The sequence below is a fragment of the Manis javanica genome, chromosome 6 (assembly GCF_040802235.1).
Source record: "Manis javanica isolate MJ-LG chromosome 6, MJ_LKY, whole genome shotgun sequence".
Lineage (NCBI taxonomy): Eukaryota > Metazoa > Chordata > Mammalia > Pholidota > Manidae > Manis > Manis javanica.
Window position 1 is genome coordinate 76,034,328 of NC_133161.1, and position 14,655 is coordinate 76,048,982.

General features: G+C 35.2%; 1 protein-coding gene across 6 annotated transcripts in view; it reads right to left on the reverse strand.

Moving 5' to 3' along the window:
* CROT (carnitine O-octanoyltransferase) overlaps positions 1-14,655 on the reverse strand; it is a 68,288-nt gene that overhangs the window by 7,541 nt on the left and 46,092 nt on the right. For all 6 annotated transcript variants that reach the window (XM_036990741.2, XM_017680427.3, XM_017680340.3 and 3 more), the window contains 7 exons: positions 14,201-14,284; positions 14,013-14,120; positions 13,660-13,790; positions 4,658-4,781; positions 3,718-3,796; positions 3,537-3,630; positions 3,293-3,412 (listed from right to left, as the gene is read on the reverse strand). In XM_036990741.2, the coding sequence (XP_036846636.1) occupies positions 3,293-3,412; positions 3,537-3,630; positions 3,718-3,796; positions 4,658-4,781; positions 13,660-13,790; positions 14,013-14,120; positions 14,201-14,284 (740 nt within the window). The remainder of the gene's footprint in view (positions 1-3,292; positions 3,413-3,536; positions 3,631-3,717; positions 3,797-4,657; positions 4,782-13,659; positions 13,791-14,012; positions 14,121-14,200; positions 14,285-14,655) is intronic.

Sequence of the window (14,655 nt, forward strand, 5' to 3'; positions counted from 1 at the left end):
TGGACAGCTACATGCCACATAATGAAATTGGATTATTGTTTAATCCCATAGATAAAAGTCAACTCGAAATGGATTAAATACTTGAATGTCAGTCATGAAATCATAAAACCCTTAGAAGACAACATAGGCAAACATGTTGAATATAAGCATGAGCAACTTCTTCTTGAACGCATCTCCTTGAGCAAGGGAAACAAAAGCAAAAATGAACAAATAGGACTACATCAAACTAAAAAGTTTCTGTATGGCAAAGGACACCATCAACAGAACAAAAAGGCATCCTACAATATGGGAGAATATATTTGTAAATGACATATTCAACAAGGGGTTAACACCCAAAATGTATAAAGAACTTACATGCCTCAACACCCAAAAGCAAATAACCTGATTAAAAAAATGGGCAGAGGATATGAAGAGACAGTTCTCCAAAGAAGAAATTCAGATGGCCAACAGACACATGAAAAGATGTTCCACATTACTAATCATCAGCAAAATGCAAATTAAAACCACAATGAGATAGCACCTCACACCAGTAAGGATGGCCAGCATCGAAAAGACTAAGAACAAGTGCTGGTGAGGATGCGGAGAAAGGGGAACCCTCCTACATTGCTGGGGGAATGTAAGCTAGTTCAACCATTGTGGAAAGTTCCTCAAAAAACTAAAAATAGAAATACCATTTGACTCAGTAATCCCACTCCTTGGAATTTACCCAAAGAATACAACTTCTCAGATTCAAAAAAACATATGCACCCCTATGTTTATAGCAGCACTTTTTACAATAGCCAAGATACGGAAGCAACCTAAGTGTCCGTCAGTAGATGAATGGATAAAGAAGATGTGGTACATATACACAATGGAATACTATTCAGCCATAAGAAAGAAACAAATCCTACCATTTGCAACAACATGGATGGAGGTGGAGGACATTATGCTCAGTGAAATAAGCCAGGCGGAGAAAGACAAATGCCAAATGATTTCCCTCATTCGTGGAGTATAACAATGAAGCAAAACTGAAGGAACAAAATAGCAGCAGATTCAGAGACTCCAAGAATGAACTAGTGGTTACCAAAGGGGAGGAGTATGGGAGGGTGGGTGGGGAAGGAGGGAGATGGGGATGGAGGGGTATCATGTTTAGTACACATGGTGTGGGGGACCCCGGGGAGAACAGTATAGCAGAGAAGGCACATAGTGGATCTGTGGCATCATGCTGCACTAATAGACAGTGACTGTATTCAGGTATGGGTGGGATCTTGATAATATGGGTAAATATAGTAACCACATTGTTTTTTCATGTGAAACCTTCATAAGAGTGTATATCAATAATACCTTAATAAATAAAAGACAAAGACATAAAAAAAACCATTTACTGAATGTAACATATTTATGAGGCATTGTTAAAGAGCTGGGGATACAACAACGAACAAATCAAAGACCCTGTTCTTTATCCTAGGAAGAGAGGATAGATCACATACAAATAACTGTACATATTGGATGGCTCTAAATACTATAAAGAAAATGCAGCAGGTGTACAGGGAGAAAGAGAAAGTGTTCTTTTATACAGAGAAGGCCTCTGGATGAGAACAAATATTGTCTGAGAAAGGGGAGTGATCCTTACATATGCTTCAAGGAAGAGAACACTAGGCAGAGGAGATCATAACTGTGAATGCCATGAGGCAGGAGCTTGCTCCATGTGTTCACAGTACAAGAAAGCCCGTGTGGCTGGAGTCGAGAGAAATAGCAGCAGAGTTGTAGGAAATAAGGTCAGAGAGGTAACTGAGTGGTAGACCACATAGGGTGTCACAGGACAACTTTGGATTTTACTGGGAGTGAAATGAGAAGCCTGTGGAGGATTCTGAGTAGAAGAATGACAGGACTTATGTTACATTATTAAAGCGGTCATCAGGACTGCTGTGTAGAGAATGGTCTCCAGGGAAGGAAAGAGAAAAGCTCGGTACCTGTTTCAACAACCTAATGAGAAAAGACGGTGTCTCAGTTTGGTATAGCACTGGACAGTCAGCAGTGATCCGACTGCAGACGGCTGCTTCCTTGGCTATTCAGATGGTTAATTCCCTCTCATCCTGAACACCTGAGCTGCGCAGTCACTCCGCGGGGGCCTTCCCTGGTCACCTATATAAAGCAGTGCCCCATCCTCCCACTAGTTTGTCTCTATTCCCACATCAGCTTGCTTACTTCCTCCAAGCATTCATCACTATTTGAAGTTACTGTTTGCTTTAGTCTCTCTTTCCCAAGCAGAAAATAAAATCTGTAAGTGGGGGAATCTTGTCTGTCTTGTGTCCCTTGCACCTAAAACAACCCCTGGCACACTCTAAGTTCTCACTAAATACTTCCTGAATGAGTAAATCAGAGTTCTGCCCCAGGATCATTAAAAATACATTTTATAAAGTTAGAGAGCTGAGGTATTCCTGGCATGAACTCTTACAATTGCATGTGATACAGGATCCACTACTTGTCAGGAAGTATGTTAAAATGCTTACTTAGTCTCTGTGTGATATGATTTTAAACTTCTGACCCTTTATCATGAAAAACGATAATGAGATCCCTTTTTAACCTTTGTTTTTCAACCTTTAATTTTCATATTAGTGTATACAAACTGAATACTATGGAAATACAGAATCTAAGGACTCAGATGTCAATAAACATAAGACCACTGGTATAAGAGACTATGTACAAATCACACTCAAAATGGAGGCAGATGATAAAATTTTGAAAAATTAACACTGACTGCAAACTTTTTTAAAAAGCAGAAATACAGCTCTCTTTTGCGTTCCAGGTTTTAATATCTCACTGTTTCTTTAAATTAGACCTCATGCAACTGAAATGAAATGTATCTGAATTGGTAAAAAAAAAAAGTTCTTTTTTTGAATATAAATTAATTTAGTCTTTTATCTTGGCCTCATTAGTATGTTCTATGACTATTAACTGCCATGTACTTACAGGGAGTCAAATTTTATCTGAACTTAACCATAAAATATCTTGGGTAGAACAAACATGTTACTGTGTATGCTGATTTTTGAGGATGATGATGATATGATCAGGGAGTCAAACTTAAATGATGCTCTGCACAAAATGCCTAAAGGACTGATTTGATAAGAGTCCCAAAAGTGAGATAGAGAAACAAAATACACATTAAATGTCCAAGTGGAAAAAACAATTACCTATGGGTAGCAAGTGACAGACAGTGGCACAATCAGAATCAGTGTAAGAAAGACATTCAAACAACCGGTGAGAGCTTTCTTACTCTACAGCACAGTGAGAACAAATAGAGCAGCCTCACCTGTCATCTCGGATATGGTAGAAAAACCCATAGCCATTGTGCACCATGGGGACCACCGCACCCTGGATTCTTGAATAGCCAACCAGACTTGTGGAGAGAACAAAGTTTCCACCTCCTCCACTGTGTGGCATAAAGAAAGGATATTTTACTAGTCTTACAGAAGCTTATGTTGCTTCTGAAGAGCTTTTAACATTGAGGAAAAAGAAAATGATTGATAAAGTTATAGAACACTACATTATATTACCTTTTGGAGAAAAGTGGGTCTGTAAAGAGCTCGGGAACAGGGAGACCTTCCTCTTTTGCTATGAGTAAAAGACCTAAAAGATGACGGTCAAATCCTGCAATGAAACCCCAAATCTAAAGTTAGAAAATAACTGTTAATATGAAAGTTTTTTTTAAAGTCCAAAAAATACCAAGGTAAGTACCTTTGCCAGTTGAACAATCTTTCATCATTTTATCATGTTTTGCAAAAGCTTGTAACATCTTTTGCTGCTGCTCAAGATGCTGTATTAAAAATCAAGAGACACTTCAGTAACAACTGCATTAGAAACCAAACAAATAAAAAAAAACCCTGAGCTCAATGTAATTAAGATTTATGTAATTTGGGAAAAAAAGATTTCTAAGAAGAATTAAGACAGATGTTTCTATGTCTTCTCCTTACTTCTTACTGCCTCTTTCCCATTTGCCTTATATCTTGATTCTTTCTTTCCTGGAACAGGAAAATAGTAATTTGTGGGCATTGCTGAGGTGATATCAACAAGTGTAAAGACAGAAGCAACTGGAATTTCAAAACTAAGGCATAATTGTACAAAAATGATGATGAAGCAGTTCTATGAAATTATAATAAATTCACATATACATAACGATGTCTACCAAAACTAAGGAAACAAATACACACACAGTACCAAAATAGTGGTGGGAAGGACTATCCTGTTGTCTAAATGCTTCAAAAAAAAAAGCTTCAAAAAAAACATAAAATTATTCTAATTCTAATATATGAACACACGATTTGTGATATCAAAAATATTTGACCCAATCAACAAAAGCCTCCTTTTAGCAGAATTTTGGGGAAGTCTGCACTTCACTGGTATTACTCTAAAGGTAGATCAAAAGTAGTAAAATATTCATGGTTTTAAAAATACTTTGCCTAGAAAGTGACACAAATGGGCTTCTTCTCAGGACTTCCCCATTTCTTATTCTTTCCAGGTATATACTTCACTGGTAAATGAACAAATGCTTTGAAAACTTAGAAAAAAATAGCTGAGAGTATTTTTCTGACCCAAGGGAACTGAGGTAAAGACAAGAGCCAAGGTTCCTTTAGAACATGTAAACAAATCCTGTAAATTTTTCTGTCCAAATACTTACGCTGTTACGAGGATCCTGCATGGACTGGCACCATCTGGTTGCCTCTACTGTACATGATCGCATAGTCTCTGTACGGCCATGATAAAAATATCTTGTCATAGCTGTTTCATAGCAGCAACCAGGGCTACAGGAAAAAATGAAGATAAGAGAATGTAGCATAAGAAAGAAAATGCTCTATTGTTACTACAACGAGAGTATACCCAATTAAGCTGACTGGTCAGAGATTAGGCTCTACAATACAGACTACAGTTGAGATTTTCAATAACAAAGAGACCATTCTCACTTTCAAAGAGCAAAAATTATTCTGGTTCACAGGGCCTGGTGATTGGTCATTACTAGTGATTGGTCTCTTCAAACTTTCTACTTTTTCCTGGTTTACTCTAGGGAACTTCCTAAATAATACTTTTACTTAATTCTGTAGTCAATCATGGTCTATATGAAGAAACTAAAGGCTAAGGACTCTATATTACAATCTATCATTGTATAACAAATTACCCTAAAACTTAGTGGTGCTTCAAAGGCTTGGCTGTATCAGGTTATATACACTGGAATCTGTGGTAGGTATCCTCTAAGAGGCTCCCCAGTGATCCCTGCCTCCTGCCAGTTATGCCCTGGAATAACTGCTCACACCGAGTATGGGAGGGACCTCATGACTTGCTTCCAATGAAAAGAGGAGAAAGTAATGGTGTCACTACCAAAATTAGATGATAAAAAGGCTTTGTCTTGCTCTCTTTGTTACGCTGAGGGAAGTCAGCTACCATCTGGAAGCTGCCTTTTATAAAGGCCCAGGAAGGAAGAAACTGAGGGAGGCTTCTGGACAACTTAGAAGGAACTGAACAACTGGCTGAGGAGGACATCCTCTTGGAGGAGTGCCTTTAAATGAGAACACACCCTGACGTCCTGATGACAACCTCACCTCAAGAGAGACATGAAGTTGGAGGCACCCCATTAAGCTGTATTTGGATACCTGACAAACAGAAAATGTGAGATTATATATGTTTTTTGTTTTGAGCCACTAAATTTTGGGTAATTTGTTATACAATGATAGATTGTAATATAGAGTCCTTAGCTTTTAGTTTCTTCATATAGACCATGCTTGACTACAGAATTAAGTAAAAGTATAATTTAAGAAGTTCCCTAGAGTAAACCAGGAAAAAGTAGAAAGTTTGAAGGGACCAATCACTAGTAATGACATTGAAATGGGAATCAAAAATTCACAACAAACAAAATTCCAATACCAGATGGCTTCATGCATGAATTTTACCAAACATTTAAAGAAGAGTTAATAGCTTTCCCACTCAAACTTTTCCAAAAACATGAAGAGAAAGGAAAGCTTGCAAATTTATTTTACAAGGTTAGCATCACCCTGGTACTAAAACCAGACAAGGGCACTAAAGAAAAAGAAAATTACAGATCAATATTCCTGATGAACATACATTCAAAAATCCTCAGCAAAAGATTAGCAAATAGAATTCAAAAGTACAAAGGATCATTCATCATGACCAAGTGGTATTTATTCCAGGGATGCAAGGATAGTTCAATATCCATAAATTAATCAATGTGATACACCACATAAAAGGAAGGATAAAAACCATATAATCCTTACAATAGTTGATGAAAAAGCAGCTGACAAAATCCAACATCCATTTATGATAAAAACTCTTAACAAAGTGAAAACAGAGGGAATGTACCTCAACATAATAAAGGCCGTATTATAACAACAGTTAATATCATACTCAATGGTGAAAAGCTAGAAGCTTTTCTTTTAAGATCAGGAACGAGACAAGATCAGGAACGAGACAAGGATGCCCACTCCCATCACTTTCAATCAATATAGTATTTGAAGTCCTAGCACAGCAATCAGACAAGAAAGAGATACAAAATGCATCCAAATTGGTTAGGAAGAAGTAAAACTGTAACTATTTGCAGATGACTTGATACTACATACAGAAGACCCTAAACAACTCCACCAAGGAACTATTAAAACTAATAAATGAATTCAGTAAAGTAACAGGATACAAAATCAATGTATAGAAATCTACTACATTTCTATACATCAATAATGTACTACCAGAAAAGAAAAACTGAGAAAACAATCCCATTTATAGTTGTATCAAAGAGAATAAAATACCTAGGAATAAATCTAACCAAGGAGGTAAAAGACCTGTACTCTGTAAACTATAAAATATTGTTGAAAGAAACTGAAGATGACACAAATAAATGGAAAGTTATTCCATGCTCATGGATAGGAAGAATTAGTATTATAAAATGGCCATATTGCCCAAAGCAATCTACAGATTCAGTGCAATCACTATCAAAATTCCAATGGCATTTTTCATTACATCAGAGCAAATAATTCTAAAATTTGTATGAAACCACAAAAAATTCTGAATAGCCACAGCAATTGTGAGAAAGAAGAAAGCTAGAGGCATCATGCTCCTCAATTTCAAACTGTACTACTAAGCTACAGTAATCAAAACAGTATGGTACTTACATAAAAACAGACACATATATCAATGGAACAGAACAGAGAGCCCAGAAATAAACCCACACCTATATGGTCAATTAATATATGACAAAGGAGGCAAGAATATACAGTGGAGAAAAGAGAGTCTCTTTAAAAAATGATGTTGGGAGAACTGGACAGCTATGTGCAAAAGAATGAAAGTGGATCACTCTCTTACACCATACACAAAAATAAATTCAAATGGATTAAAGACCTAAATATAAGAACTGAAACCATCAAACTCCTAAAAGAAACATATGCAGTGTTCACTGAAATGAATGGATAATAAAGATGTGGTATGTGTTTATGTATATGCATACATACACACACACACACACTTGAATATTATTCAGCCATAAAAAAGAATGAAATCTTGACATTTGGGACAACATGGTATTATGCTAAGTGAAATAAGTCAGTCAGAGAAAGAGAAATACCATATGATTTCACATATACACGGAATGTGAAAAATAAAACAAACAAGCAAAACATAAACAGACTCACAAACATAGAGAACTGACAGTTGGTTACCATGGGAGTGGGAACAGGTGGAGTAGATGAAGGGAATAAAGAGGTACAAACGTCAAATTATGAAGTAATTTAGTCACAGGGATGCAAGTATAGCATAAGGAAGACAGCTCATAATATTGTAATATCTTTGTATGGTGACCAATGTAACTACACTTACCATGGTGATCATTTAATAATGTTTATATCATGAATCACTAAGTTCATCTCAAACAAAAATAATATTGTATATAAACTATATTCCAATAAAAAACATGATTAAAAAAGATGCTGCTACCCTACAACCTCTAATGAAATAAAAGATCTTGGTAATGGTCATGAATGGCTACTAAAACTGTTAGGTAGAAAAATCAGAAAGGAAACTTTATAATGGATGTTGGCTAACAAATGAACCCACTCTCAAGCTGAACAGGATGAAATGGAAAACAAGGAACATTAACTATTTGACTTACCAGTGTAAAAAATAATAAAAATTACTGATTCTTATTCTCAAGTCTCTAGATCTAACTCCCAGTTTAATAGGAGATGTGGAAGACAGAGCAACATGTTTAAATGGTATTTTTCTTTGAATTAAAAGACTAATGCACAAAAAGTAACAAATTTATGTTAATAGGCACACAATGTATAAAGATGTAATCTGTGATAGTAACAAAATAAAGAAGGTGGTACAGAGATATTTAGAAGCAATACCTGTATATTGAGACTAGGTTGGTATTGTTCAAAATAGGTTGTTATAAATTTAAGATGTTAATTGTAAAAAAAAAAAAAAAGGCTAAAAAATGTAGAGAAAAATAAAGAAGGGAGTCAAAGTATCCTACAAAATTTCAACTAAATACAAAAAAGACAGTAGCAGAGGAGTTGAAGAACAAAAGCCATATAAGACCTACAGAAAACATAGCTAAATGGCAGAAGTAAATACCTCTTATCAGTAATTGTTTCAAATGTAAAGAGACTAAACTTTCCAATCAAAGGCAGACATTGGCAGAATGGGATAAAAAACAGTCTATCTGCTGTCTACAAGAAATTCACTTTAGATACAAAAATATTAAGTAAAAAATAAAAGGATGAGAAAAGATATTAACCAGAAGTTAATAGTAACCAAGAGTTGAAGTGACCATATTATAAAAATCATTTTAAATAAAAAAGGTTAAAAGAGGAAAACAGAATATTATATACTGATAAAAGGTTTAATTAATTCATTACGAAGATATATAACAATTATAAAAATATATGCACTGTGACATAATGAGTCATAAGAAATACATATTTGGTCATTCATATGACCAAATATATATTTCCCAGGTATATTTGGTCTTCATCCACAGTTTCTGAAAACACTGCAGAGTCTTAAAAGGTGAAATAGGTGTTTTGTCACGTTAATGAATGACTTTTGGATGTCTACCCAAGGGCAGAAGACAGAGGCTGAAATCAGCCAATGGCTAATAATTTAGTCAATTGTGACTATGCAATGAAGCCCTCACAAGAACCCCTGAGAAGGGCTTATTGCTCCCTGCTGTTGGATCCTGCTCCTCAGTCAGAGAGAGCTTCTGTGCTTGGAGAACCGGACCACCTCCACATGCCACCCAGCCAGGCCCCAAGCTCCACAGGGATAGAAGCTCCTTCATTGGGACCCTGCCCTATGTCTCTCTTCATTTGGCTGTTAACTTGTATTCTTTACAGTATCCTTTATTAAACTGGTAAATGTAAATGTTTTCCTGAGTTCTGTGAGCCATTCTAGCAAGTTAATCAAACCTAAGGGTGAGGTTGTGGGAACCTCCAATCTGTAGACGGTAGGTCAGAAGCACAGGGAACGGCCTGGGGCTTGCGACTAGCGTCAGCAGCGGGGATTGCAGGGCAGTCTTGCAGGATGGAGCCCTTAACCTGGGGAATCTGGTGCTGTCTCCAGGCAGGGAGCATAAGAATTGAGCTCTCCAACAACCAGCTGGTGTTCGAGAAACCCCCTCCTACATACTTACACATTGGATTTGGGTCTGGGAACCTGAATGAAGCTATACTACTATTACTTCTGTGTATAATATTGTTACTGTTACATATATATATGTAGGAAAAGAACACCCCCGTGTATGCACTAAACCACACAGCTCTAAAATATATAAAGCAAATATTGACAGAATTGAAGAAAAAATTAAAACATAAAAGAATGTAAATTCTTCTCAAGTGTACATACAACATTCTCCAGGATAGACCACATATATGCCATAAAAGAAATACCAATAAATTTTAAAAGATTGAAATCATACAAAATATCTTCTTCACTGACAACAGAATGAAGCTAGAAATCAGTAACAGAAGAAAACTGAAAAATTCATAATGTAGCTGACTGTTGAAAAACATGGGTTTGAACTGTGCAGGTCCACTTACACATGTATTTTTTTCAATATATATATTAGACAAGTTTTTAGAGATTTGTGTTGTGACAATCTGAAAAAATGATTTCTTTTCTCTAGTGTACTTTACTGTGGGAATACAGTATATAATACATATAGCAGAAATGTGTTAATTGTTGATGTTATCAGTCAGGTTCTAATCTTAGTAGGCTACTAGTAGTTAAGTTTTTGGAGAGTCAGAAGTTATATGTGGGTTTTGCCTGCACAAAGGGTTGGGGCACCAACCAACACCAACCAACACCTACGTTATAGAAGAAGAATCTCAAATCAATAAACTAACACACACCTTAAGGAACTAAAGAAAAAAACAACAAACTAGACTCAAAACTATCCAAGGAAGAAAATAATTAAGATTAGAGGTAAACAAAATACAAAAATTAAAAACAGAGTTAACCAAACTAAAACGTTTGAAACGATCAACAAAACTGACAAACCTTTAGCTACACGAACTAAGAAAAAAAGGGAGAAGACTCAAATTTACTAAAATTAACTATTAAAGATAGGACATTACAGCCAACTTTATAGAAATAAAAAGGATTGTAAAAGAATATCGTAAGAAACCTTATGTAAGATGGATAAGCTAGATGAAATGTATGCATTCTGAGACACATACAAACTACTAAATCTGACTCAAGAAAAAAAATCTGACTGAACCTATAACAAGAAATCAATCAATAATCAAAAACCTTCCAACAAACAAAAGTCCTCAGATAATTTTATTGACAAATTCTAACACTTAAAGAATTAAGACAAATCCTTCTCAAACTCTTCCAAAAAACTGAAGAGGAGGGAATACTTCCTAACTCATAACAAAACTAGCACTACACTGATACCAAAACCAGACAAAGACACTGTAAGACACTACAGACCAACATCCTTTATGAACACAGATGCAAAAATCCTCATATACTAGCAAATTGAATTTAGCAGCATATTAAACGGATGATACACTATGACCAGTGGGACTTATCCCAGGAATGCAAAGGTGATTCAACACAGGAAAATCAATGTAATATATCATATTAATAGAATGAAGGGAAAGTCCTACATGCGAATCTCAGTTGATACAGAAAAAGCATTTAACAAAATCAATTGCTCTTCCATTTACACTCAGTAAACTAGGAATAGAAGGGAACTTCCTCAAAATGATAAAGGGCACTTACAAAAACACACAGCTAACATCATACCCAATGGTGAAGGACTTAAAACTTTCTACTTCAGATGAGCAGGAAGATAAGGAAGCCTGCTTTTGCCAATTCTATATAACATAATATTGGTTGTTCCAGCCAAAGGAAAATAAGTAAAAGTCATCCAAACTGGAAAGGAAAAAGGAAACTTATCTCTATTCACAGATGACCTAATGTTATATTTAGAAAACCCAAAAGAATTCACAAAAAACTGTTAGAACTCATTCAGCAGTTTCAAGATACAAAATTATACAGAAAAATCAGTTGCATTTCTATAATTCAATGTAATCTGTATCAAAATCCCAATAGTGTTTCTGCAAACCTATCTTAAAATTCATATGGAATTTCAAGGGACCCAGAATAGCCAAAACAATCTTGAAAAGGAGAACAAAGGTGAAGGACTCAAATGCTTGCAGATTATTTTTTTATTGAAGTGTCATTGATATACAATCTTATGATGGTGTCACATAAACACAGTGTTTTCAACATTCACCCATATTGTCAAGTCCTCACCCCCTCTACTGTGGTTACTGTCTATCAGGCACGCTTGCAGATTTTTAAACTTACTACTACTACAAAGCTACAATAATTAAAATAATATGGTACTAACACAAGAAGAGACATATAAACCAATGGGATAGAACTGACACCCCCAAAATAAACCCTCACATCTATAGTCAACTTATTTTGGACAAGAATGTCAAGACCATCCTATGGGGAAAGAATGGTTCTCTTCAACAAATATGCTGAGAAAAACTAGTTACCCACATGCAAAAGAATGATGTTGGACCGTTACCATACACCATACAGAAATATTAACTCAGAACATATCAAACACCTAAAGTAAGAGCTAAAACTATACAACTCCCAGAAGAAAATACAGGGGAAAACCTTCATGACACTGTATTTAGCAATGACTTTTTGGATATGACACCAATAACAAAGGCAATGAATTAAAAAAACTGTACTTCAAAATTAAAAACCATGCATCAAAGGATGCTATCAAGAGAGCGAAAAACCCACAGAATGGGAGAAAATATTTGCAAATCACATATCTGATATTCAGAATATATAAAGAATTCAGACAAAATGAAACCCAATTACCAAATGCACAAAGGACTTGAACAGACATTTTGCCAAAGAAGATAAACAAATGGCGGATAGACACATGAAAAGATATATAACTTCCTTTGCCATTAGGGAAATGTAAATAAAAAACAAAATGAGATACCACCTCACAGCTACCAACTACTGTGGGTAGGTATAATTTTTTTTAAATGGAGAAAATAAGTATTGGCAAATTCAAAGAGAAAGACAATAGAATAGAGGCTACCAGAGGCTGGGGCAGGAGGAGGAAATGGATTAATAATGGGTTTTGCTTAATGGATAGAGTTTCTGTTTGTGGTGATGAAAAAATTCTGGAAACAGACAGTGATGATTGTTGTGCAATACTGTTAAAAGTAATTAATGCCACTGGACTGTACACTTAAAAACTGTTAAAATGTCAGGCTTTATTTTGCATATATTTTACCACAATAAGAAAAGATAGTCAACTGCTTACGGCAGAATGGTAGCAGTATATTTTGAAACTGGTAACGTAAGTAGAAGTATAATTCATGACAACAAGAACACAAAGAAGAGAAGCAAAAGAAAAGTATTGTTTTAAGGTTCTTATACTTGAAGTAGGAAATATTATTTGAAGCTAGACTGCAGTAAGTTAAAGATGTACTTTGTAAACCACAGTGCAACTACTTAAAAAAAATAACAGCTGACAATGGAGATAAGTGGAGAATTTTAAAAAAACACTAAATTAAAAAAAATAAGGAACAAAATCAAATGAGATAAAAAAATGAACAGCAAGATGGTAGATTTAAGCACAAACTTATTGATAATTATATTTATTGAAAGTGATCTAAATATCCCATTTAAAGACAGATATTCTCTGAATACAAAACAAACAACATCAGAAAGCTTCCACTACTACTTAAGAAGGAAGTCACAACATACCATCTCTCCTATCCTAAAAAGGAGTAAAAAAAAAAAACAGATTATCTACAAAATCTTATCTTTCCATGAAACCATCAGGAAACTGAGGCTACAAGAAAACCATGTGACCTAAACTCCCACAATTGACAAAACCCTTTTTAGAAGAGAACAGACACTTCAAAAGTACCAAGGTCATTGAAAACAAATAAAGACTGTGAAAGTGCTACAGCTCAAAACAAATACACTGTTGATAAAAGTACAAATTAGGACACGGTGCTAACTGGGAAAGTCAGAAAAAAACAATGGGGAGTTAGGACAAAGTACCTGTGGTAAAGATAGACCCCTTGGACCTCAAGAGTCTGATAATGAAAAATGAATGGTCCTCACCGTCCGTGAAGTCTGTAATAGGCCAGCTGAAGTGCAAGCTGAATAAAGGTATCAGGGTGAAGCATCAACTTCTTGGTTAGCTTTTTGCCAAAAGATGTAAAGGCATATGCTACAATTTGCAGATCAGATGCCTAATAAAAAGAATGAAATGCAAACAACGAAAAATCATGTCAGGTGAATACTCCCAAGATAACCAAATTATCATACTCATTAAAGCAATCATTATATATACTTAAAAGTATTAAAGCTATAACTTAAAAACATTTTATGTTGTCATGCTTAGATGATAGCCCAATTTTTATATTTGGTAGTTTAAAGAGAAAGTATTACTAAGGGAAAAGTAAAAAATCTACCTGCTTGAGATACTGTGCTTTAGCTTGGCTGATGTCATTCAATATTTTCTCATCCACAGTGAAAACAAGCTCCTCTGGAAGTGGTATATCCCGTACTTTTTCTGAACCCTGAAAGTAGGAAATACTTCAAAATACCATATCAATAAATATATGAGGAGAAAAATGATGAAATATTTGTTCTAACATACCTTCCATCTTCCTTCATTCTCAAAAACCTTCTCATCAACATAATAGCTGACATTCACCATAACCATTGCATCATAAGGAGCATGCTACAAGGAAAAAACGCATTTTTTGAATACTTTATGTGAACCTAAAAATATGACCCAATACATTATTTTCACTTTCCCTGCATTCTTAACACATAATAAGGAATTTTCAAATGCCTACATGATGACAAAGATTTGAATATCCTACAGTATAGTAAGTAGCTGCTCTATTTTATTTTCTGAGAAAGCACAAATATTCAAAGTTTGGAAGCACTTAATTAGGGATTTTGAGGTAATGGAGAGTGGTGTAAACATGAACAATCTAGAGAAAATAACTGCTATTCGTATAGAAATAAAAGCAGGTCTACGTAGGCAATGCTAACATGCTCTGAACTTGTAAAGGCAACGTGGAAAAGGCAGATGGGGATGGCAGA